The following is a 27257-nucleotide window of genomic DNA, read 5'->3' on the forward strand; positions in this document are numbered from 1 at the left end:
CCAACCCCCCCCCCCCCCCTCGAAACAATGAGGAACGTCTCGGTGCAGGCCTCACTTGGTTAATTGGCGTTTCGTCCCCGGGGAGTAACCAAAAACAAACAGGGAAAGAACAATGCCCAGAAGCGCATGCACACAATCTGTGGGAACACAGCAAAGGGCACGAAGAAGGACAAGTATTCTGTTTCTTCTAGAGGGCTAGTAAGCAGGCACAGAAACAATGTTTAAAAAGAAGAGCTCTGGGGTCTTACAATAAGCTAAGGAGGGATTGTGCTAAGTCTGGTGCAAATGTTTTGATCTGATAGCATTACAGCTGCTTTCTGAAGGGTTTCTGGAGCATGAGCTTGTGCTTTAAGTGCAGAAATGGACGGGCAGAAAGAAGGAGCACTATAGATGGAGAGGTAATATCTTTCCATGAACCAATGTACTGTACATTGGAGAGCAATAATACAATCATAACTCCTTTTTTGACTCAGGAAATGGTAAGGCTCTTATAATGAAGTGGAACATCAGTGTTGTCATCAATTTTATTCTCCGTGCCTGGTGCGTGTAATGTACACTAGTTATGTACACTAGTAATTTCACGTCACAAAGGGCCATGCCGTTAGAATAAACAATCTCACTTACTTGCAGGTATATCCTTGCCTCCCAATGTAAAATGATAATTGTGCCTTCGGCGGGGACAGTGATCTTTTACATTGATTAAATGTTTTATTCAGATGCTTGTCCACACTAGTGTTATTAAAAAAGGAAGAAAAAAAGCAAGGCCATATTTGCAATTACTTACCTGGTGGCAGAGACAACAGGGCTCCTGGTAATGCACAGCAAAAAAGAATGTCCCTCTCTTCTTGGGCAGCTCTCATACATACAAATGTTATTTCCATCCAAATACATTTCAGGTTGTTTGCTGATGAAAATGAGGCAAGGGATTGGATGGGTGGTGTCATACAGGTTATGTGCCACTATAATCCACTTATACACACTCTCCCACTCCCATTTCCTCCCACTGTGAAAAGAAATATGTATAGCAAATGGTCTCGTAACCCGATCCTACTGTTGTCAGCACGAATGATTAAATGTCCCCGGGACCACATGACTGAATTGGAAAGAAAATTGGCAAATGAGGGGTAGAAACAAACAACATTAGCTCATCACCATCATGAAATACAACCATGCCTGATTTTCTCATCAATTTTTGTGTGTGGTGTGTGCGCGTGCTTGTGTGTATGTGTGCCTGTACTGTATTTTGCATGGATTAAATCCATATTACTGTTATTATAGGTTGCATTGGGACTTTAGAGGTTTTATAACTCCCTTTCAACACACATTGGTGCACCAGTAGTTTATCATTAGTGAAATTATAATTTTATTCTTTAAACTTTTATGTAAAAACTAGTTGTACATGGGCCAGCAAACTCTTTAACATACAGATTGGCTTTTGGCCAATGTTGCTGGTTTGGCCTTGTGAATTCTTGCCGTGGATCTCACTATTTTCATTATTATTTTCAATTTAAAGTGCAGCTAACTTTTGTTTAGACAAGCATTTTACTCAAATTAATGTGAAGATATTAAATTTTAAGATCACCCATCCATTCACTTGTTAATTAAAAATACTCAAGGAATCTAAGAAAGTGGTTAATAATTGCCAGTAAGTCTTGTAAATTGCCACTAATTCTTGAATGGGATCATATTTATCATTACACAGAACTGACCAAGTGAAACACAGGACTGACAACATAAAACGTGAAAAAACGTATGAAGGGAATGTTTCATGACAAGAAGTTGAAATAGTCTAATAACTCTGCTTACTGTAGATGTGGGAGTTTATATTGTAATTTATTACATAAATTGAGAGACCGGTGAAGTGAAAACATTCTAGCAGAATGCTTTCCTTCCCGGTCTGACCTTTCATGATGAGAAACAGTACCTCTTTTCATGATAAGAAACAGTGCCTCCATTCTCACCTCATTTCCTAGCAGCCTGCTTTTTTGTTGCAAACAGATCAGCCATGTTCTTCCTTCCTGTTTTGGGCTTTTAAAGATGTACTTGAGTTTTACTCTTCAAAAGTTGCAGAAAACTATCCAGAAGAATGACTTTGTGTAGATCAATCAGTTTAGAGGTCAGACGGTGCTACAGTGCGACCATAGTCATGAATCAGCCGACCCTGAATTAGCTTTCCGCATTGCAGATAAGAAACAGTACAGTGTCTGATTTTTAAATTATTTTTACTTACCGTTGACAAAACCTAAAGGGGATAACAGTGCTGGACATGTTCAGAGGCATCTATAAACTGTGAAATGATGTGAAGTGCGGTGTGTTCCATGCAAAATAAATCAGGGGAAAGGGTCTATGGATATGGGGAGGCAGTTTTGAGGTGGTTTACATAGTATGCCGTATTTCTTTCTGTACATGTATTGAGGATGCAGTTGGATTCACTGCCTCAGGGACTGATAAACTATATGTTTCCTGTCTGCCATCTAAATGTAAGGATAGATGAAAGTTTAAATAGCCTGGATAAAATGTTCTTTCTCCATTTCTGTATTTTGTATTCTGATTGTCAGACACTGATGGTGGTCAGGTTTTGAAAATCTGCTAACAGGGACCAGGACTGCCATCGTTCATTCCATTTTCAGCATAATGAGAATATTTTTAATTCAATCATCATTCAAACACTCAAATCTAACTGGCCAAGATGCTACAAATGAATTATCCAACTTAATCACAGTCAAAGGCTTTTCATACCTGTAGAATACAAGCAAAAGTAGGCCTTTTTCTCTCTGCTTGTGCTTTTGGGATGACCCTATACAACAAGTACTCGCACAGATATTTTCAATGATTTTCCTAAAATACTTATTTTGTGATGTAACCTAGCTAGTGGAAATACAATCTGCCTGGTTCCCACCCTGTTTCATGTCTGCCAATCCGATACGGGTTATTTGTTGCGAGAGACACTGAGAGTTGCATGACCTGCTCAGAAGCAGAAGCAGGCAGCCCAGTGGCTCCTTCAGAATGTTAGGCTGCCTTCAGAATTTCCAGTCCACATTGTAAACCACCCAATCATGGAACAAGGGAAGGCTCTTTCATGACCCCTGGAAACAATGAATCCTGTCTACACAAACAAAAAAAAAGAAAATGATAAATCTAGTCATTTTCTATGCTGTCCGTGAACTACTTATAGATATAACCTGAGAAAGAACGCACAACATAAAACACTTCCTGGAGGTGTTCTGTGTATTAAATCACAGAGGATAAAGGATTCTGGGATGTAGCTAAACTGAGCTTTCTCAAACAGGGTAGAATTCATGTTTTTTTTTTTTTTTTTTTTAGATTTTATTATTTCAAATGTTGTCAAATGTAGTTAGTGTTCAATAAATGGTAATATCATTTTAATGAATCTCTTCCTGTCTCTGTCATTCATTCATCATTTTGTGAGATTTATACTTAAAGCAGATTCCAAAAAGAAAAGCAACACACGGGCAAAACTCACAGCTGCCTGTGAATCTATGAACCATACCTCATTCCTGAGCAGTGTTTTTTTAACAGAATCAAGAAACAATTGACCAAAACTCAGATCTCTGTTTTGGCATCCAGCCTTGACCTTCTCTTTCCGTCTGTTCAAAGCCATGCACTGGAGTTTATATAATTTTAACAGACTTTGAGAGATCAAAGGTTAGTGATTCTAAAAGACAGTGCCAGATAGCCCGAATTCCTCCAATTAGTGCTCTGATGGTCCCCTCACGGAGGCCAGAAAGGCGAGATTAACTCATTAAAGCCTAGGCATTCACAAAGCTGGAAGACAGGTCTGATGAAATATTGATTTTTGTTTCCATTCAATTCCGAAATTATATTTTTACTTAATTACATTAGAATATTAGTGTGCTTGAACATTGAGTTGCTATAGTAACTGTTAGCTTCAGCAGAAGAGAACAAGCATGATATTGAATATCAGAGTAAAATATGTTAGGATACGGTGTAAGTGACCAAACAGGCATATAGACAGAGCCATGAACAAAGTAAGAGATAAAGCTGTCTGTGAAGATACAGTACGTGAAGAGTGTAATGGTTGTAAAATGAATGCATTCTGAATTTTAAAGAGTTTAACATCAATATATGTTGCATCATAATCTCATGTATGATAATCCCTGTAAACAAATGCACTAAAAATTAAGCCAAACCACATGCAGCATACAATTTGAATTAAATCCATCTGAAATACTTCTGATTCTCAGTGGAAATAGACAAATTGTTTCTGTGTAAAGACACAAGAAAATAAGTCCAATGGGAGCTTTGATTAAAAATAATACGAGAAATTGTACTGTATTGTATTGCACTGTGTCATTTGACTGTTCTGTATGCAGGAAGGCTTGAGGAAGGCCCTGCATTTGTAATGACCCGGCCTTAGCGAAAATAATCAAGCTGTAAAGCTCGATTACAGGCTGAAAATAGCAGCAGCTTACTTTAATGAGATTTCTGGCTGCGGCCACAGCTGTTCTGCGCAAGACAGTCTCCGTGCTCTCTGACCCATCAATTTGCAGCCCTACTGGTAATGAGATTGATCCTGCTTCCCTAAAATGGGGGTTGTCGGGAGGGGGGAAGCAGGTGCACACATCATTTACGAACCAGCCCCTCCCTCACCGACAAAAACCCCAGAAGCCCCCTTCCTGCCGACAGACACACGTTTTACAACCACACAGGGACCGGAAGAATTTAAGATAGTTGCAGGGGACATTTGCATCTCAAATTCCTTGCTGCAGTGGCCACACTGCTTGGTGCTTAGACTGCATGGTAATGTGTTAAAGACACAGGCCCCTTTTGTTCCCATAAGTATGTGTTCCTTTCACAAGCAGCTTGTATTTTTCAGTTCAATATAAAATATTAGGAGAATACTGACTAAATATTCTTCAGGGAAAGTTATTAAATCACACTTGATGCTCAATACATTTTTGGCCCAAAGGCAACTTGGTGGCCACATTATGGCGATAACCCTGCAAATAAATGCTAAGCACTCATCCACTGTGTCCAGTACAATGCAGGAGGGAGCCTAGATTTTTGCAGGGGAATAGAATCTTTACTCCTTTTTATGTCCAAATGACACAAGGGAGTGGGCTCAAAAATGTTCTGATTTAGACATTTAAGGTTACTCCACATTAAAATTTAGTACAGCATATAGGAGCTGTGCAAATTGCCCATTTGATTCACAAGGCCACAGCTAATACATTTTGCCAAGGATAACTGAAAAACAAAATCAATATTCTGGGAGAAATACCTTGGAATTTAAGCACATAGTGTAGCTGCAATACTTTTGGCAATGTTTAATAGCTACATAAAGATAACATAAATGACATTGTTACTGTTTGCTAATCTTTATTACGTTGATTTTGTAGTTTTATTGCATTGTTCATTTAAGACAATGGTTTGGCATTCCTAAATCGCAAGCATTGATCAGACAAATAATCCAGATGGTGCCCCTGCTGTGTCTGCACCTTCCAGACAGAAGCCAACGGTCCCTCTACTAGCTTAAAAAAAAGACAAATTTAACGAAAATTTCCTGCACAACTTCTTTGGGAGAAGACAACTGCTGTCATGTAGGAAATGCCATTCGCCCATCCCATAAATTTTTTTCATGCGCTAACGACCTTACCAGGCGGAGAGATGAAGGGAGGGGAGGTGTGTAACTGTACGCTAGTTGACCTTAAAGGGCGAAGGCATGATTGTGATTCGTCCGGTAGAAGAGGAAGGTGGAGAGGCTTCCTACCTAGTGTCCAATAAAAATCCTACAAACGGTCGGAGTGGACGGACTCGACCAATCATGAGCGTTTGTAGGTCGGGTTCTTGAGAGGGGCGGGTCTCCAGCCGGAAGTGTCTCGGGACTGGTTTGGCTGTCATTTGCTGTAGCTTCGGTAGGTTCTGGGGGAGAGAGGACAGTAGTGAGGAAGCGCAGGAAAGGAGAAAAAAATAAATGCAGTATAAGAATATGCCAGACGCACTAAAACCATGAAACTGGCCAAGAAACATATTTGAGTGAAATGCAATTGGTATACGATTGACAGGCTCCAAGGACGTAGCTACCAATGACGTAAAATTTGTTAGCGAGCTAGCCGAATAGTTGCAAAATAAGATAAGGCTGTGTCATTGAGCAAGCAGGACACGACTACACGGAGCATATATCTTGATAGCTAGCTTTAGGTTTTATCTTCTATAGTTTTGCTGAATTTTTTAAGAAACACCCATTCGATCGTCATACTGGTAGGTAGCAACGGATCTTAGCTAATTTTCATCGGTCAAGCAAGAACGGATCTCACCGGAGACGTCGCTTTGGAGACAAGGGTACGAAAAGGTGAAAAAAGTATATTTTATTTTTGACGACGCCAGCGACGACTTTAAAAAAAGCCTAGCAGAAATGTTTTCGTGTTTTTGATAACTGGTTACGTTGAATACTGTGCAAGAGTGGGAAATATTTGCCCAAATTCTGATCAAACAGAAGACGTCATCAACATTATCGTGTATTAATTGAGTGGTTGAGGCTGGATAAGGTGTTTGCTGTTAAAAGGAAGAGAATTCGAAAGGTATCGTTACCATTTAATTTTCTCTTTAAAACGCAAACATTCATCGAAATCATTGGCAACGGATTGCATGAGCAAAGGCGTAATTAGCTCGCTAGCTACTGTTTTGCGATCTGTGGCTAGCTAACTACATGACTGCAAAGTAGCTAGCTGCTATCTGTGTGTGATCGCTTGCGTATTTTATGACACGTTTCGACGATACAGTTGTTATACTAAAAAATAATGTCGTTATATGTCAGTTGCTATTTGTCTGTGAAACACTTCACCACCAGTGGATTAAAAGTTAAATTTCGTTATGGTAACACAGGGCAAATTTGCAGTAACGTTAGCAAAATAGGTGACAATTTATAAGCCTCTGACTAAGTAAATTGAATTATTTTTTCGGTAGAGCGTGTAATTAAATGACCTTCACGCCTTTGTGTGGTTTGTCTGTCTCTTTTCATAGGAAATAAAAACAGCTGAGTAAAACACTGTGTCAGGGGAAAAATTACTGGAGCACCTAAATGGGGGATTACGGGTTTGGAGTCTTAGTGCAGAACAACACTGGTAACAAATCAGCTTTCCCAGTAAGAATTCACCCACATCTGCAACCTCCGCACCATCATCAGAATGCGTCCCCAAGTCCTGCTGCTTTTATAAATAACAACACAGCTGCTAATGGCAGCAATGCTGGGTCCGCTTGGCTGTTTCCTGCCGCAGCTGCCCATAGCAACATGCAAGATGAGATTCTGGGATCAGAGAAACCTAAAGCTCAGCAGCAGCAACAGGAAATACAAGAAACGCAAGAAAAACAGCAGTTGTCTCCAGACCACCAGGAAACGGGTATCATCTCCGAGCTCGAAAGCGCAAGGTCCGAGGAGAATAAGGGGGAGAACGGCTCGGTGGACAGCAACGCCGGAAAGGAGAAGCTGCGTATCGAGTCCCCAGTGCTGACGGGGTTCGATTACCAGGAGACATCGGGCCTGGGGACCACCGCCCAGTCCAGCACCTCCTCCTCTTCCTCCCTGACCGGCTTCAACAACTGGTCGGCCGCCGTGCCGCCGAACCCCTCCACCATAATAAACGAAGATGTCAGCTTCTTCAACCCGGCCGCCTCCGCCAGCAACGGGCCCCTGCTGTTCCAGAATTTCTCCCACCACGTCAGCCCGGGCTTTGGCGGCAACTTCTCCCCCCAGATCGGGCCCCTCTCCCAGCACCACCCGCCACACCCCCACTTCCAGCACCCCCACAGCCAGCACCAACAGCACCGCCGGTCCCCGGCGAGCCCCCACCCTCCCCCTTTCTCCCACAGGAATGCTGCTTTCAGCCAGTTGCCCCACTTGGCTAATAACCTGAATAAGCCCCCCTCACCATGGGGCAGCTACCAAAGCCCGTCGCCCACGCCCTCCTCTACCTCCTGGAGCCCGGGGGGAGGCTACGGCGGCTGGGGGGCGTCCCAGGGCCGGGAGTACCGGCGGGGCCTCAGCGGAGGGGTGACGCCCCTCAACTCCATCTCCCCGCTGAAGAAGTCCTTCCCCAACAGCCACATGTCGTCGCAGAAGTACTCCCGGGCAAGCCCAGGCTTCAACCCCAAGTCCTGGATGGATGACAGCATGAGCCGCAGCGAGAACACCTTCCCGTTTCAGGTGAGGCTCAGACGCTAGTCCCCTTAAACCAAAAAAGAAAAAAGCAATAAAAATTAACCCAAACTTCAGAGTATGCCTGCGCACTATATTTTTGTTTTTGTCAACCTCGCAGCCACTCTGCCATGCCTAATCTGATTATCACAAGGCCTTCTTGTGGCCTCATTTGATAGATGCACCACAGTAATAGATCAAAGCCGTGTGCTCCAAATGCCACAGGGCTGGGTGAGTAATGTGGCCCTGCCACTCCGGTTCTGTGAGCTGCGCCTCGCTGATATAAAAAGACAAGGACGAGTGAGTCAAAATCAGCAGATTTGCTTTCTATCAAAGGGCCTCTGCTGAAGGAAAAGAAAAGGAATTATCATTATTCTGCTTCTCATCTGCTCCGAGCTAGTTACAGAAGTGATGAATAGTAATTCTGGAAGCCGTCAACAATCACGACAAACAAATGAGATGGATGCTGTTTCATTTTGCAGATTCTTGTACACTTTTAATACCTTGTAACACCTTGTACTGGCAAGGATGAGAAGAGGCTCACATTTCTCCCCCCCTGTGTAACTCGATTTTCTGGCCCTGCGTTCAGGCCGATCTGTGACAGCCAGAGGAGGGTGACAGGGAGGGCATGGTGATAAGTTTATTTTATTGATCAGGAACCCGGGATGGCAGCTTTGAGAGGTGAAAGAAGGAAAGAGAAGGGGGGGGGTGGTGGTGGGTATTGATTCGCTGATGAAACCTGGCCCCGCTGGCCGCGAGGAGCCCTGGCGTCCTTCCTCCGTAGCGTCGGCCATGTCTGAGGAGTTGGGAAACTGCCTTTCTCCTTCTCTCTCTCTCTCTCTCTCTCTCTCTCTCTCTCTCTCTCTCTCTCTCTCTGCCAATGGCAGCTGCGGGGAGAGTTCTCCTGCTCTGGCATAATTGGTTTCCTGCCGCGTTAGACGGAGGAATGAGAGGAGGATCTGGCACCTGGCTCTGATTGCAGGGGACTGGCTGGCCAGATCGCGAGCGGGGAGAGGAGTGTCCCGCTCAGGAGGGGCCGGCACATTAGCACTTGTCATATTACAAAACTGCCGCGGCCCGCTGAAAATGACCTGCAAAACTGAGGAGGGTGTACTGTGATCATGGCATACATGAAAGGGGCAGAAGTGTTTTTACCATATTGGAATAGGCCTGATTTGGGAGTGGGATTGATGGATTTAGTCTTCATTGATGTCCGAGGCAGATTTCATGAAGATATAACATGCCTGCATACTAGATAGCCCAAATCGGGTACTGTTTTTCACCCTCTGATGTAGGAGGTGACTGGTCATACGTCTTCTCCTGGCCCTCGAATAGTTAATACATTTTGGGAGGCCGGATCCCTGGGTCGTGAGTTAATATTTACTCTGATGGGCGGTGTTGGTATTTACTCAGATGTCCTGATTCTAAAGTTCTCTGCGTTCCCATTTCAAATTCAACCTAAATGAACAACAGCGAGCGCACAAACACATTCACTGTTATCCCGCAGAAATCCCGTCCAGCTCTCTCGTTCCACGCAGTTTCCAGTTTAACGCCGAGAACAGGCTGGGGATTGTGTCTGAAAGTGTTTTTTTTTCCTCCCCCTTCCCTCCCTCTGTAGATCAGGCCTGCTGTTGTAAAGCTGTCCCCCTACAGTTAGAGAGTACATTAGATACAGAGTGAACACTAGCCAAAAGGAGATTTTTATTTTCCTGCTGTCTTTACTGTGTCATATTTTTTTTTGCATGTATTATGCAACGTGTCAAGCCTACAAGCCCCTGACTTTGCGCCTCACCTGCTTATCCGTTTCAGCAAGGCAAAGCCAAAATGAGCCGTCCAGCTCAAAGTGTCATTTTTGTAGCTTTTCCAGAAGATTCCTCAGAGTGTTTATAGACATCTGGGAGATATATCTCTCTGCTGTACCCAGGTTTGTGAATGTGCTGAAAGTGTTTTGGGCACAGGAAGTGCATGTTGCCCGAAGATTATCTGTGTGCGGGGCCTTGAAAGTTTCCCTGTGAAAGTAGACAACAGTACGCTAAGTTTCCATCTGCTAACGCAGGTGAGGCTTGATAAGTGAGATAATTGAACCGACAGACAGAAAGCGAGAACAATAGCTGATGGAGATGGTGTGGTGACAACAGCGTTGTCATGTGCTGATGAAAATGCTTGGGGATAAAAAAAGCACCTGCTGTGCATGGTTCACATAACAACCCAGGGTTGTCATCAGCTGTCATCAGCTTCAATATGTCATTAATGCTACAGGTTGGACCACTCTTGTGTTTGTTTGTGATTGCCCCAAGTATTGCCATTGTCACGGAGCGAGGCCCAGAGATAGGTATCCAAGGGAAACGCTCAACTGTTGCCTAGGAAGGAGTCAGGGAGACGTAGGTTGGGGCAAGGGTGTTTGACAGCTTTCAGAGGGTAGCGTGACAGAAAGACAGACAGACAAACGCACACACGCACCCACACACACACCCACACACACACACACACACACACACACACACAAACACACATATATACACACACACACACACTGCTGCCTGAGCCCGTGCACTTCTCAGAGATACTAGCCATGCATTTCACTCTCTGAAACCCTGGATATCCTCTTAGCCCCAAATAAGCTGCTCTAAACCCTGGCCATCAGCAGAGTGCACAGACCCTGCAACAGCCCTGCAGTCAACAAGCATCGGTAATGTGGTGGCGACACACGAAAGGCCGATGAAAGGTGGCATTCATCCTCACAGGAGGCACAGAGGCTGCGAAGACGTGGCTGTGCCCTTGTAGTGCGAGGGACAAGAAGAAGAGGCGGCGTCTGTGCTGAAGTCAAGTCAGCCGTGACATATTTCCTTAATGCGTGCCATAGCTTGATATCCAACCAAGGTGGGGACCTCATGAATTTGGCCCCTGCCATCTTTTTTTCATGTAATTTGTAAAACATTTTGTACGGTAGCATTCAGAGGATATTACGGGTTTGGGAGCATTGTGTTCGTGGGTTATCTTTAGATGCGGAGCTGCAAAGAATGTGACCCAATGTAACACAGATTCATTGTCGGTTTGGCATTTGCGGCGTTCACGCAAGAATATTTTAAGGTTTTACAAAGGGTTCTGATAAAGGGCAATGCATTTGATGGAAGCCAAATGGAACGATGGAGCTTGAAGTGTTGCTTTTGTGGCTTTTCTACACGACGCTTCTGTGAACTTTAGACATCTGTTCTGTGCATCCCCCTGCAGTAGTCAGGTTTGTGATTACAGCACTGAAATGTATCTTCAGTGTGCTACTGTGGAGCACTTACGAGCAGTGGTGGAGGGGAGGGGGAGGGGGAGGTGGAGTAAGGAAAGTGGTGGCAGTAATGTCAGGTTTTGATGAAATATTGTTTTTTCACTTTAATTACTCTGTCACGGTGTCACTTCGTTGCATTTGCTGTCCTCTGTGGAAAGACACCACACCCCCTTGCCTCCAGAACTCTGTAGAAAAGGTGGATTGTTGTATTTTAAAGTGATTTAACCAGGACGACTCTGAAATGCCTTTGTCTGATAAAGAAAAGTGAGCAGGGTCATCCGTTAGCCCATCGCTTTTACTTGTCATTAGTTTCCCCTAGAATTTGCAGATTTATGTATTCAGTAACTCTTCCATGCAGCATTTAATCATATTTAGTCGCTTGGATATGCTTTGATCTTTCTTTACTTTAAATTTCATCAGCATATTTTCATATGACAGGACCGTTCATACCATCATTGCTAATTCGGGTCTGTTTTCCCTCCCTCAGAATTGAAACGCGCTGTGCTCGTACAGTTTTCACTGGAGTCTCGCTCGCGGGACTTGTGAAAACCCGCTCGAGCCGGTTTGACAGAATCACGTCTGATTGTGACCACAATCGAGAGTGACTCCTCACTTTCACTGTGTGCTTTTGGAAGCTTCAGCTGCCACCGTCCCTAATCATATAGCTGAATAGGTTTTATGGCAAACTGAAAAAGGCGAAAAAAACAAGTTATGTAGCTGTTAAGTTTGTGATTCCCACACTGTAGGTTGTGAATGGGGCAGGTACGTAGGGAGATGTATCTGAAACACATTCTCACTAATCAGACTGAACACTTCAGTGGCTGTTGCACGTGCAGTAATTTTTTGCATCAGTAACGCTATTATTCTGTATGTGAATGCACATAAGGCTACAATTTATTTATGGATCACAAGGGTTGGAACGCCCAAAAAAAAAAGGACTGATTTTGCTTATACATTACAATTAACTTCCACACAGTGCTAGAACCTCATTCATTTCACAGCATTCTCTGATGGGCCATGTTTGTTGTTAGTCCAGCAATAACTTTATCAACAGTCATCATTTAAAAGTAAAGTTTAAAATGTCATAATTTAAAACATAAAATTTGTGGTTTGCGCTGACTTTGTCTCAAAATATGCGTTTGCCGTTTCGACAAGGAAGTGCCCAACTGTTGAAAAAGGTGTTCTTTAGTATGAGTTTTATTGGCAGGACTATGACAGACAGAACAAGTTGGTGCGCTTTGCAATCCAGAAGAAAACACTGCTCTGTATTAGTAACTGTAATCTTCTCTTTGATTTGGGATAGGGGGGAAAGTATGTTATGCTACAGTTGCACCAGCAGGTAGTGTGACACTGATATTGGTGTGAATTCATGCAGGTTTGAAATATACCGGTAGCTGACTGTCATTTATGTAAATCTCTCTGTGTGAAAATAACTAGCAAGTGTATTTGTGAAATGCTTTTTATGACAAAAACTAAACAGCTATCTACCATAGCTAGCTAGTAGTAAGATCTTTTGCATTTGGTGCTTTTGGGACTAAGGTGTTATCCTAATTAGCTAACTTGTTAGCTATGTAGTAATACTGTTATAATTGTTGGTAGCTTGCTAGAATTTTATAGTTACTCCATGGTCTACTGTGTTATCTATCTCTATTATGTTAATTTTAGCTATAACACTTATACATTTAGCTACCCATTAGGCCTAGCTGTTTTATACAAAAGATTTTCAACATGGAATTGGTGAAATTGGTGGCTTTCTCCAATCCACAGTGCTTTGCCAGGGGACAGCCAGGTAGCTTGCCACAATTACAGACCTTGTGGGTCCAGTGACCCTGCATGGTCTGTCAGTGAGGCCTTAGCCCAAAAAAGAGTGCACTGCATGGTCATACCCATCCCTGAGAGTGTTTTCTATGTTAAACCATGGTGTAAATGTTAAGTACATACCCAGCCCATTCCTGTTTAGCGTGACGTTAGTCCTGCTCTCAAGGTCATACATTAACCTTGGACAAGACACAGATCTACTACAAACTTTGAGCCCTCAGCTACTTGTATGGCCAATCTAGTAAGTGTCAGAAATGTTGAGAGTTTGAAAAAAAACAAAACGAACAAACACTGAAAGTATGGGGTTGCTTTCGAGGTAAAATCGTTGGCCTTCATGATCATCCAAGCAAGACTTGTGTAGAAGATGAAAAGCTAATCTACAAAGCAAAAGAAATTCAATTTGGTGGCCCCACCAGCAAATGCAATGGCACAGGAAAGGAGCCTCAGAAGTTGGCACCAGGATATGTTCTTGAGGATTTTCAGATCATGTAATGTATTATGACATTCTTCCCAATAACTGATCAGCCGTGTAGCTTTCTTACAGAATAGTCATCAAGTTATTGTTCAGTTTGCCCTCTGGAATGACAAACTGACCATTATGTAGGTGATATTTACGTTTCAATGGACGACAGATATCCCTTTTTCTGTCTCTATCTGTGTGTATGTTGGGGAGGTGTGGGGGAGTGAGTAATGCAAATAAAATACCTAACTAATCCTTCAACTAATAAAGGATTAGCCAATCTGTTATCTTGGCTAATACTTATTGTTGATTTATTGTACAGGAATGGAAGAAGGCAGCTATGAAAAGTGTGTAGTTTACCACTGGAGGTACCTTTTAACCATCGTTAACTACCTAGTGGATGTTTCACAGTAGGTGGGGGTGAGGAGGGAGGGTGGAAAATGTCAGGCTATGTTTACCAAGGCTCACTACTGCTTTCAGCCGGCAGTCATACCATGCTGCATCTTGTTCCTGCCTGATGTCCGAAGCTTATCAGGGCTGGTCTTGTGGTTAGTACTTCCATTGGAGACTTGGTTGGTAAGCCAGGTGGTTGTTGGAAGTGGTTTTTATGGGCCAGTAGGAGGCAGTTTTCCCACTGAGCTTAACAGGAGACTAATGTCCCAGTGCATTGACGGGAACAGTATTTTATAGGAGACATCTTCTCTTCCTGTCTACCCCAGCTGATGTGTGGTGAGTGTTCTGGCACAAAATGGCTGTCATACATCAGCAAGGTGGGTGCTACGGACTGGTTATGGTGGAGCTGAGCCACTCCCCCTTCAATGTAAAGCTCTTCGAAATCCTTCAAAGGCTCTACGCAAATGCAGGCCATTATTTCGTCAAGCATCATCTCTGCCATATACCTTACAATGGCTCATATGGAGTCATTCCGCTAAGCCACCATTAGTCTAACCATATCGGACTTCACCGCCCCTTAGTGGTTTGCGGATTGATTTCTCTGCAGGGTTATCTGTTAAGCCTCTTGTTGCAAGAATCCACCATATCGGCTGTTCGGTGCATAGTTTAGAAACAGTCTGCTTAGAGACTGTGTGTCTGTTTTAAGAGAGTCATGTGCTCTGCATTTGCCATAAGGCTTCGGTTGAAACAGAGGACAGAGCAGTGCTTTGGAAATCCAAGCAGATGTAAAGTCAGTGACCACAGAATGACGGATCAGATGGTCATTTCTGAAGTGTCAAACACATCATTACACCTCTTTTTGATTCTTAATTTTGATTGGCCCATCTTTATGATTTCTTTGTGGGAGTACGGGATGCTGCGCTCCTTTTGGAGAACATTTTGTAAAGACAATGGTATTTTAACAGACTCCTCAGATTGAGCGTGTTAATCTTGCCTCTGATTTTGATACTAAATTAGAAATGCCACTATCATTATGACATTAGTCGGTTGCTCATGTCCATGGTGACCTACATAGCTTAGATATTGCAAATGTTCCATTTATACAGCTGACTATGTCCGTGAAGCAATTCAGGTCAATCCTTGCTCAAGGGTACAGCACTAGCACCCAAGCTGGAATTCTAACCTGTGACATCCTGGTTCGTGTCCAGTTTGCTAACCTCTGCACCACAATGCTGGCTGTTTCTTCTCCAGACCAGTTGTGGTCTGTTTCCGTTGGTGGAACACTCCACTGTCCTTCATACTCACAATGGAACATCATAAGTAAATCAACTGCAATTTTAGACATGCTCTTCCACAGCAAAGAGAGGCAGAGAGGGACACTGCTGAAGGGATCACTGTCCATTTCAGCTGAAATCCTGCTAAATAGTAACTTCCTTGTAAAGTATAAATGGCTGGATTGGTCCAGTGAAGCTACCCGAGTATGTTTTAAGGGCCCATGTGAAGGGCATAGAAATGCTGACTCGTGGGAGATCTGAAATAACTTTAAGTTAAGAATGATACACATCTGTCTTTTGGAGAACGTAAGTGAAGTGATGTTAAAGTAAGTGAGAACGGCAATAGAAACTGTTGAAGGTTTTGTGATTAAAAGGAGCCAGGCTACAGAAGGATGGTGTAGCGTATAGTTTACAAGGTACATTATGATTAATGCAATGCAAGTTTAATCTTTCATGGTGACCTTTTGATTCGTTGGACAATTCCTCTCCTCATTATGAAGCAATGGAGCACAGGGACAAGATACTTAACCACAACAAGTGGACTAAGCAGTTGCAGCTTGCACATTAAAATCTCGTGACCGTATGATTCAGTAGTAAGACCGATAAAGTCTGGGTTGACCTCAGCAGTAGGATTGTGTGCCTTTTATTATCTAATCATGTCAGTATAGCTTAACCCTCACTTAGTCTTGCCACAGGGTTACAAAGCGTGTTTTTGCCGAAACGAAGCAGAAGCGTTAATTATTCTCAGGAGCAAAAGCCCATAAATCCCTGCAGTCATCAGGTTTTGGATGGTCTCGTGTTGTTTGGGTGTCGGTCCTGGCGAACCGCTCCTGTGCGGCTCTGTGGCTCTGTTTAAACCAGTTGTGTAACGAGACAAAAATCTGATGCCGTCTGGTGGTGTTTGTACACGATGATTCGCCGCCTGTGTGTGTACGATTAGGTCATCGATTCCCCACGTGTTGTTGTGCTGCATTGCGCTCCATGTAAAGTCTGACTGTGGTCGGACGGAAAGCCTCAAACAGTGTGCCTTTACGTGCTAACCCTTTTGCGGTAGGTTGTGGTCAGCTGTCGAAAGATGGCCCAAAGTAAAACATCAAAAACAGACTCTTCCGTTTATTTCCCAAACTCTGTTTAAAATTTGATCCTCGTACCGTTCTGCCGTAGTGTATTATGTTGAACTTGGCTCCTGTGGGTACTGTAACCGCACTGCTTTGGTATAAACTCTACAGAGCTTCTGCAGACTCTTCTGTTCTCCCTCTTTTGCGACTCGGGTTTACTGTACCAGGCTCCTGTTTCTGTAATTGCGCTGCTCTGGTATAAAGAGCACTGAGATGCGGAGAGTTCTCTGTTTTTGTTACTGCTGCTCTGAGAGGGATTAAAAGGGAAATTCATGTTTGTCACGATCACACGAAGGTCTCTGCATGTAGTGAGTAAGTGTTAATGCCCTGAATGGTCCTTGTTTCTCGAAAAAATGGAAAAGGCACCTACAGCAACAATGTCCTTTCCCGCCTTTCAGCAGGAGCGCACCAGGTCGTTCGACGGCTTCAACATGCACTCTCTGGAGAATTCCCTGATCGACATCATGAGGGCCGAGCAGGATTCCCTGAAAGGTAACAGTCTAATCAAATCAATCAGCTCTCCTTTCAGCCGCTGCAGTGACTTTATACACACGCCCACGGTAGGTAGACATCTGAATGAGTCCTGTGATGAAGATCGCCATCCTATCAGATTACCTCCGGCTCACGGAGCATAAAAAAGCCAAATGAGAGAGCTCATTGTCACTGTACAGGCCGAGTGAAATGGCATAATACAAAGCATAGGCTGAATATGCAAGCAAACTTTGGGGTTTAAAGACATTCTCTTTCATTAATGCGGAATGTGGTTTTATTCTTAAGCTTGTGTTTATTTGATGCCAAAATGCTGCTGGTAAAATCTGATCTGTAATACAAACAAAAACCTTTTGGCGTGAGGATATACACATCATGTCCCTGTGAGTCGATTTTAGATGCCAAATGCTGCATCGCAACGATGTGGAAACCGGCATTATTGACCTCCATTTTGGATAGAGGAAGCCTGTTCTGCATCCGCTGATTTTATACAGAATGTGGATGAATCCCCTTAGGAGCTGAAAAGATTCTAACTGCTCTATTCACGGGAACTGTATGCGGTGATTTATGTATATGCTGTTTGCGGTGCTGTATAGAGTTTGTGCCTTTATGTAAATCTGCGTGTGCGAATATGAAAGAGGCTCTTCTTTTGGGAACTGAGCAGCTGTTTCAATTATGTACAAACATAGACTACATCTCCAGAGAAAACATGACATGAATGTTGTCTGTTCAGTCCTAAATAGAAGGCCCTTTATTTGCCTTTCAAACAAGTCCAGTTGTTCAAAGAAAAGGTGCAAACGGAGCACGCCTGGAATATTTCCCCCGCTCCGCGTCATTATGTGCATTGTGCATTTTCACTGGTGGTATTTCCAGCCAGAGCGAGCAGCGGTAATGACAAAATCGGCTGCCATTTCGCTGAATGCAGAACGAGCGAAGGGGGCGATCCTTGGAAGGGAATTGGTCAAACGCTGAGCCTGGTGGAAATAAGTTGGATTTATGGCAGAGCGGAGCAGAGTCTGGCTATTATTCATGACAGCAAAAGGCCTGCAACGAAACACAGGGGCATGTGTGCTACACAATAGTTCAGACGCTTGATCTAATAAGGTGCCTACTTTGAGCGCTTGTTGTGGATGCAGCAGTATTGCATGTTAATTATCTCTGTCTTAACCTGGTGGTTTACAGCTGCAGAGACTTTGATCTTTTTTCTCCTTTGTGCATGAGTTATACACTTCGGTTAAGTTTAGTCACAACATCACATCTTTGAAGTCCTTTTGAAATGGAAAATGAAGACTGCTTTACTGAAATGATATTATATTAATAGATGCTAATTGTGCCAAATATGGATGTCTCTTTTTTTTTTTTTAATTTCACTTCAGCCTTACTTCTGTCTTCTGTTAATTCTGTCTGACCTGCCTCTTAGCAGTCTCCAAAGGGTATGTCGGATCTGAGAACTTTATTGTTTACGCAAGCTGAATCTTGTCAGCAGGATGCAATAGCAGTAATAAAAGTAGTTATATTCATGTTCATTTTAAACCGTTATATTCTCCTGCCTCTCCTCCAAACAGAAAAAGATTTTTGTGTTGTTTGGAGGGGTGAAGCTTTGCAAATTATTCCTTGTTCCTTCAAATAAAATGTGATTCTTTTTAAGTTTTGAGTGTAGGGCTGCCAAATCAGTGCATCAGTGACGCTGCACAGCTAGCAACCAATGCAGCTGCGCATTGATCTGCAGGCTGTCTAGTGATCAGAAACATTCCCCTAGTGACCGCTGTGGCCCCCGTGGGAGTAGGTGGAGGCCCTACCTTGTGGCCCAGGGAGGGCTGTGCTCTGGGGGGAGGGATTGAGCACTGGGTACCGGGCGGCAGGCCCCGCTGGGGTGCCGACGAGCCGCTCGGTACCAGAGGGAGTAGGCAGCCGTCTCCCTGCCCCCAGGTAACGTGCACATCCTCTTCAGGATTAGCCAGGCTTACCCAGGGCGTGGCGGGTGGAGACGGCCTCCTGTGTCGCAGGCTTTCTCACCATCTTTCCCTCTCTTTTTATGAGCCTTCCAAGTTGTAATTTATTCCGTTTAATCCTGTCATTTTAAGATTTCCAGGTGTCGCCTCTCATTTATTCCTGCCCCTTCTTCCTTTGTTTCTTTGGATAGTCAGTCAGGAGCAACCTGCAGAAACGTAGCAGGCGGACACATGACTATAGGCCTGTCCTAAGGGCCTGACTGCTCTGCATGCATCCATGTGCCTTGTTGTTACAAAATTTTTCATAGACAGGGCACCATAATCCAGTGTGTTTAAACTTCCCCACCTTCAGCTTAAACCCCCGAGTCAGCCCTGCATAGAATGTCTGGGGTTCCAGTCTAGCATAAGGATGGAATTGCACATGAAAAGAGCCATGTCAGATAGATGCATGTCAGCCTGCTTCGCCCCCTCAGCTAGAAACCTGCAGGCCAGCGCTGACCGTCTCCACTCCTACTCTTGTGAATCCTACCATTTCTTCTTTGGTAAGGTTTGTGGAGGCCCTTTCTGAAATTGGCATTTGTAAAAATTCCTTTTGGTAATGGCTTCATTTGATAGCTGATATTGTCAGTTCATTTTTTTTCGCAATCTGCTTCTTCAGTTTATACAGTTCTGCTGCCTTTCATATCCGCTATCTGCCTTGTTCTCTCTTGTTAATTTATTGTTGCTTATTTGTTTTCCAATTAGAGCTGCTCAGACACGGTATTAGCCATTCTATTCATGTTTATCTACAGTGTGCTCCTACACTCCTCCTCTTCCCCTGATCCTCTGTACTGACAGATTCCTCTCCATGTTCTCATGTCCTCTCATCTATAAATCTTAATCTCTCTTCATGCTCCCCTCAGTTGTGGAATGAACTGTCTGCCAGTATAAGAACTCTGCTTTTTCTTATGAGCTTTTATGTTCTCCTAAAGACATGCTTCCAAATAATACCCCTCTCCTCTGCTTATCTTATTTAATGCCTTCAAGTCATGCTTCTCTAGTATCTCTCTGATAACCTATATAAATGTACTTTCATTTCATTTCTAACTGAAACTGGAATTGTTTGCATGTAATTTGTGCACCGTTTTAAGAAGTCAAATGTTTCCACGCTGAAATTGAATTTACCCGAGAGTTTGTTTGCTGTGTTTCTTGCACTTGCGCTGCACAGCCCCGTATAAAGGTCTCTCCACAATGACTCATCAGTCAGAGTGACTCATCAAATATTACTTGCCTCCGTAGTAGCACTCTGCGCATGAGAATGGTGTTAAGTGGGTCATTTTTGAAAGCAGGCATTACAACACGATTCCCTTATTTGCCGTCCGGCAAATATTTATCCAGGGCGCTTGCAGTATTGCGTGTCGCCCGGTTATACGAAGGGGAGCCTCTTGCCGGAGTCGCGCAGCTTCATTTCAAGGACACGACAGCAGTGTCCCAACTGGGCGGTTTACGTAAGCCTCTGGCCCTCTGGTCAGACATCCAATTCTCTGCCCGCTGCTGGGCTGCGCTGCCTGTTGTCAGCTGATGCTACAGACGGCGCTGCTCCAGATAAGCTAATGGGGTGATGGATGTGGCGCAGTCCGGGCGCTCTGATTGAGGCGGAGGAGGGGCAGAGGTTTCCCACGTGCTCGGCGGTCTCATTAGGCCCTCATTTCCAGCCTTCCCCGCTCTCTTCCTGTCATGTGGCAAACGGGCTCCTCGAGACACATTTTAACCAAGGGGGTGTGTGCGCTTTTCCAGCCACTGTCTGAAGGAGGATTTCAGGGGACTCTTCAAAGGAGAAAGTTGTGTGTTCCTTTTGTGTCTGAAGAATGAGCGCTCCACCAGGCGTTCTGTGAGCATGCCTCAGAGAAGTCAGTGGTGGATGGCTAATTCACTCTCTCATTATTCATCTCTCTCTCATCTGCAGGCCGCTTAGGATTCTCTCACCCGGCAGGAGACAGCCCTTTGCCCATAAATGGTACGTGATTACGCTCTTAAAGTGTTGGCCCGCTCACTGACAGAGAAAAACGCAGGTTTAAGGCATGCTCTGCGATGATGATTGTGGCGTGTTGTAATGGTCTCTCGCTCTCCCAAGCGAGCGTGAGCTAACGAGGGATCTGTGCCGGAAGCACATTAGTGCAGAGGCGGAGGATTTGATTAAAATAGCCAAACTTTCTCTGCTGTGCACCAGTGTCATGGCTGCTCACGGATCATCTGTTCTCTCGTTTTTCATGCAGCAAGGAATTATGGGAGGAGACGAGGTAATGACATGATTTTTAAGGTGCCGGAGATAACATTTTTTCCACTTTTGGCGATTGCGCGGAAGGACTGGGGCTGTGGGTACCGCCCCACGTCTGCTGGACTTCATGTCGTGCCTGTGTTATGTGTTGGTCTGCACGTTGGGGGTGTGTGCAGGTGTAAAAGTGCATGCATTTGTGTTGGTCTCTCAGTGTGGATTTCGTCTGTGGAAATACAAATGTGTGACAATGGTGTGGAAGGCTGTGTTAGCCATGCAGCTCTCGTTTTGAGGGATGACGTAGACAGAAGAAGCAGGAGCAAACCCTGCTCAGGAAAGCGTGCCATCACAGTGTCACGAGCAGAAACGCCCCAAAATGCCTCTGCGGGGCTGAGGGGCAAGGGCATGGTGCGGCGCTCGCTCTCCTTGTAGAGCAGGGAAGAGGTGCTGCCTCACGTTAGCGGGTTAACGCTCTCTCTCTGCAGTGGCATTACCGGCGGTAAAATATCTGGAGGGGAAGGACCCAGCTGCTGTGACAGGCGTGGCGTTTCTAATTAAATAACCTCCACAGTTCCTTAGAGGACACAATTGGGCCCTATCAGGGGAGGGGTGGTGAGAGAGAAACAATATGTACCTAAATCTAGAAAAGAAGCTCTTTCAATGCTGTGACAATTCATGCTACATTGGGGCTGAAACATTGGGATTGCAGTGGGTAAGTCAGTTAAAGTTTAAGTGGACCGAAACCAGTACTGAAGAACATTTTAACACATTTTTCCATGCCATTTGTTGCTCCTTGTAATGCCTTTTTATTGGGTAGGGTTGTGTATTGGAATACTTCTAATGGAAAGCAATCATTATGAGCTTCATAGTGCTATGTGGTGATCAAGTGTTTATCTTCTGCACGATTATGGGGTGGGGAAATACTTTCACCATGGTAACGGGTCTGTCGGAGATGGGTATGGGATCATTAGCTTGGGTGCGGTAATCGGTATTCAGAAGGTGCGTTCAGAACGTTATGATTAAAAGAGCATTTTAGGCGGAGCTCGATACGGCTGTTGATGATGGAGCACTGCATGCGGTTGTGTTTTGGAGATGAGAGCGGTGTGACTCTAACCGGTGGATGCTCTGTGTCTGCCCCCCCAGGCCACTCGTCCCTGTTCCCCATGGAGGACAGCTTCGCGGACGATGAGCGGGCCGATCAGGGCCTGACCGGGCTGGGTTCCCCTCACTGCTTCCCCCACCAGAACGGGGAGCGGGTGGAGCGCTACTCCCGAAAGGTCTTCGTAGGGGGCCTTCCTCCGGACATCGACGAAGGTACGCCCTCAATTCCCGAAAAAAAAGTAGTGAAAAAGACCTAAACGGTGAACGACTCCGGTGAATGACAGCGTGCCTCTGTGGCAATATAGCTATGAGCCTGATAAAAAAAAAAAACGGAATGAACTGCTATTAATTTTAAAACACAGTTATAGATTTTTTTTCTGTGAACGTACAGCACTTGGAACACCTTCAGGGCCTCAGCTCATAGATTGTAAAAGCAGTCATTTTTTGGGAATGGAGTATGAAGTGGGTTATGTCTTGCAGAACACCTCATTACTGCCATTCGGTGCAGCTGCCAGGGCTCTGCGGGATCCAGGTGTTTCTAACCTGAACGCTGATCCCTCACGTCTTTTTAAAACTCTCAGAAAGCTGGCAGATAAATCTGATTGCAGGCGGTAAAGCAGAAGGATTGAGAATCTGCACGTGTAACATCAGGATGATGAGTTTTTCCTGAATTTGTGTGCGGGATGTGAAAGGTCATATTAGTGTATACAATCATGACAGCGGAGAGAGTTCTGATTCTGCTTGTAATCCCCAAGATGACAATGTAATTTGGTATGTGCCAAAGTGATGAATGACAGTATAATTAAATGTTACAATAATGCTGTTATACGGAAGGGATTTTTACGGTAACCATCTACCTCGATAGGGTGGATTGAGGTGCAATGATTTATAGACGTCCGTATCCTTTTGTTGCAGATGAAATAACTGCTAGTTTCCGGCGTTTTGGTCATCTGTTTGTGGACTGGCCTCACAAGGCGGAGAGCAAGTCATACTTTCCACCTAAAGGTGAGTGATGCCTTGAGTGTGTCGATAAGGCTTGACCACAAAGATTGACAATAAAGTCTGCTGTCAGAATCATATGACAGAGCAATAACCCGATTAAGAGCCCCCAAATGGGGTTTCTGCGCCCTCCGCAGCAGTTTAGTGAGATGAGATGCTGTAATGATGTCATTAGGATGACATAGCCGGCGGTCGGCGGCCGTCTGAGTCACGTCTGTTCTGCGGTTACCCAGGTTACGCATTCCTCCTGTTCCAAGACGAGGGCTCGGTCCAGGCTCTGATTGACGCCTGCATCGAGGAGGACGGCAAGCTTTATCTGTGTGTGTCCAGCCCTACCATCAAAGACAAACCAGTGAGTGTTTGACCCTAACAAGTGTTCACTCAGTACACAGCAGCAAGTTTTTCCACTGCGAGACTCGTAAAACAGGCCATCAGCATCTGTCTGATGTTGTTTTTTATTTTCTGCTTGTGTCTCAAGGTCCAGATCCGGCCCTGGAATCTTAACGACAGCGACTTCGTGATGGACGGCTCCCAGCCCCTCGACCCCCGCAAAACCATTTTCGTGGGCGGCGTTCCTCGCCCTCTGCGTGCAGGTAACCCGCCCCGCGTCTGCGTGCAACGCAGAATAATGAACTCCCTCGGCAGTCAGGTCTCCTCCGCACAGCTCGGATGCGGAGGCGGGGTGTTGATTTCTGTAGGCCGGTCTCCTCGCGATGGTAATGCGATTGTACATTAAAATCTGCTGCACAAATTAGTGTCGGGTTTCATAGAGGCGACCATCCGTCTTCCTCAGTGTAGGACTGTCTGGTTTTCTCATGATCACTGAAAAAGCATTGCGCCGTAAGCTGTGCGCAACGTGGCTGTAATTGTGTTTTGCCGGTTTCAGACATGCGTAATGATATTAGCCCGACGAGGCTAACTTCTTTGATTCCCTCCCTAACAAAGATGTTGCTTTAATTTATTCACTCCTGTTGATGGTGAGTGATGTAATCAGGGGGCGAGTAATCTGATCAGGGCCTTAGTGGCGGTGTCACCGCGTAGCCGTTTTTGGCTCACCAGCTGCCTGTGCTCCTGGGTCTCACCGTAACGTATTGGGGTGTGTGTGCGCGCGCGTGTGTGTGTGTGTGTGTGTGTGTGTGTGTGTGTGTGTGTGTGTGTGTGTGTCCGTGTCTGTCTTTCCTTCCCCTCTGCAGTGGAGCTGGCGATGATCATGGACAGGCTGTATGGAGGAGTGTGCTATGCCGGCATTGACACTGACCCAGAGCTGAAGTACCCGAAGGGGGCTGGGCGGGTGGCCTTCTCCAATCAGCAGAGCTACATTGCTGCTATCAGCGCTCGCTTCGTGCAGCTGCAGCATGGAGAGATCGATAAACGGGTGAGAGGGCCGACGCTGTCCTTCAGTCCCCTGCACACACGCGCACAGGCGTGCGCATACTCACAGACGCACACACACACACACACACGTGCACACATGCACAAAACACACGCAACTGCAGTGATGACCCAATGATGATGTGTATCGTATTAGTTGCCCTATACGCTGTAATTGTACAAATCTCATAGTACTGTGTCTTCAAACAGACCTTGCTCTCAGCTGAGAACTGCTGTCTCATTGTGGAACTGTACACATCCTGTCCCCGTACTGTCGCTATACTTACTGTATGCACTTTTGTAAGTCGCTTTGGATAAAAGCGTCTGCTAAATAAATAAATGTAAATGTAAATGTAAATGACCCCAACATTACTGTGAGGGTGGAGGTGTGCTTTTGAAAATGGTGAAAGCAGTGGTGGCTCTGGGTGATGACTGCCACAAACAATGTAGAAATAATTTAACACGGCGGTTGGACCAATAACAACCACCAGAATGAAAGCAGGCTTTAGGGTGAGAAGTGCATTTACAGTGGCAGTGTTTGTGTATTGAAGAATGAAGTAAAAACTATATATTTCCAGAACATTCCGCTTCCAGTTTTTTCTTAAGTACTGCCGCTACTACTGTGGAAAGTAAACTTGTACTATTCCTGCAAAAACATTTGTTTGGCCTAACAAACATACAAATGTGAAAAATATGAAAATTCATGAAAAACACCACATTCTCTTGCATCACAGTGGCTTTGAAGTACATGTTGAGGAATCCGTATTTCAGTAGAGTGGAACAAAGCTACACTATTACTGTTACTGCTACAGCTACTGCTCACTGTTTATAATAACAGCAGTAGTAATAACTGAATGTTTCAGGTCAGTATTGGACCTCGGTTTACTGTGAGAGTTACCGTGGGAAGTTAGATGTCTGTGGATCTTGCTGAGCCTGTTCTGTCATCTGTCCTTCTAGCCTCCAGCTGAGGTACGACAGGCAGAACATTGTATTCTGGATGGGAGAGAGCTTCGGTTTTTGGGTGTAGCTTGTGTTAAGATTCCTGATTCATTAAAGCTCAAATGTCATGTCGTGCTGTATTGTTTTATGAGTATAATATGTACATCTCTAATATGGCTGAATTAGGGATACCGACGCAGGCGTGATGCAGTTAGGAGGGTAGGAAAGACCAGTTGTGCAGGGCCAGTATGCCGCTTTTTTGACTTTGAGTTCTAGACCTCACTCCCCTCAAGGACAGTTATCGATCTGCATCGTGAGGCACGAGGACGTTGTCATCACGGCAAATGCAATTCGAGACAGGGTCAGATCCGAGATGGATTCTGCAGACCGGGACGGCTTCTCCGTCTTCCGAAACGGCAGAGGCACGAGGCCATCAATTATGGAGGCGGCGCTGCGCCAAGAGGAGCACGGGGAGCCCTACTTCAGGGGCTCGCGACGAAAAAAAGCGAAACCGCAGAGAACAGAAGCAGGCTCCTCTCTCCTCGCTCCAGCACAGCCTCCGCGCGACGTGCTACACGATTTCGCCCTTGTAATGCTGGAGCCGAGATTTTGCATTTAAGCTCTGGCTCTCCAGGCCGAAACCCACCCAGCCTGCCACAGGGGGAGTATTTGCTTACTATGTAAAATCATGGCAGTTGCTGGTTGCACTGGCCCTGACTCATGTTCTTCTTTAAACTGCCGTGCCATAACGGCTGTTCGGCGGTGTAGAATTTCTGATTTGCCTTTGGACTTGGTGTTGGTATTTTTGCACAGTGATGCCTACATGCTTTTCTTTGAAATGTTTGCCTTGGTAAATGTTGGGATCCAGTGGGCGGAAAGGGAAGAAAATTTGCAGTCTCTTCTGCACATGGCGGTATCTCATTCACCGGTAATGCAGCACTGGTGATGCAGTATGTTTCAGTAATCTTACAGATATGCATGGGCAGAGAACAGCATTAAAAGAAGCAGTTAAAAATACTCTAGTCATCGCCACTAAAACTGGTACTTCATTCTCCTGTGGTTTGATTGCACCTGCCTGGTTGGTGAAAAATAAGGTGAAACGGAGAAGTAGTGTTTCATGTACTGTATGCTTCACTTTACCGAGGCTGGCAGGGTGACACAGATGACACCATTTCCGTTTTTTAAGAATCAATGAACCAGATTCTTACGGAACGTAAAAACCGCCAATTGACCGTCGTGTCATTGATCTCTTGTTCACCTGCAGATTCTCCCCGTCCCCTCTTGTCTCCGCAGGTGGAAGTGAAGCCATATGTCCTGGACGACCAGCTGTGTGACGAGTGCCAGGGGACCCGGTGCGGGGGCAAGTTCGCCCCCTTCTTCTGCGCCAACGTCACCTGCCTCCAGTATTACTGTGAATACTGCTGGGCCAGCATCCACTCGCGCGCCGGGCGCGAGTTCCACAAGCCGCTGGTAAAGGAGGGCGGGGACCGGCCACGCCACATCTCCTTCCGCTGGAACTGAGCAGGGGAGGGGGGTGCAGGGGGGCTGGGTTCCAGGGAGTCGCTAAACATCATAAATAAATGCACTTTTCTGTTGCCGATTCCTGTTAGGTTGGATTTTTAAAAATCTTAAA

The 27257-nt window shown here is 45.0% G+C and overlaps 1 protein-coding gene across 6 annotated transcripts; it reads left to right on the top strand.

The window, feature by feature from the left end:
• The first annotated feature begins 5894 nt into the window (after positions 1-5894).
• Positions 5895-27257, top strand: cpeb4a (cytoplasmic polyadenylation element binding protein 4a). 6 transcript variants are annotated; one of them, XM_036547876.1, is made up of 11 exons: positions 5895-6334; positions 7006-8185; positions 16918-17011; positions 20906-20956; positions 21216-21239; positions 22358-22528; positions 23231-23320; positions 23548-23666; positions 23793-23907; positions 24508-24689; positions 26918-27257. In XM_036547876.1, the coding sequence occupies exons 2-11, from the start codon at positions 7064-7066 to the stop codon at positions 27143-27145; spliced, it is 2196 nt and encodes a 731-aa protein (XP_036403769.1). In that variant the 5' UTR covers positions 5895-6334; positions 7006-7063; the 3' UTR covers positions 27146-27257. The 6 variants fall into 6 exon arrangements, with proteins under 6 accessions (XP_036403769.1, XP_036403772.1, XP_036403771.1 ...); XM_036547879.1 differs by having other exon boundaries at positions 16921-17011; XM_036547878.1 differs by having other exon boundaries at positions 5895-6324.

This window comes from Megalops cyprinoides, chromosome 16 (genome assembly GCF_013368585.1).
Source record: "Megalops cyprinoides isolate fMegCyp1 chromosome 16, fMegCyp1.pri, whole genome shotgun sequence".
In the NCBI taxonomy this organism is placed as follows: Eukaryota; Metazoa; Chordata; class Actinopteri; order Elopiformes; family Megalopidae; genus Megalops; species Megalops cyprinoides.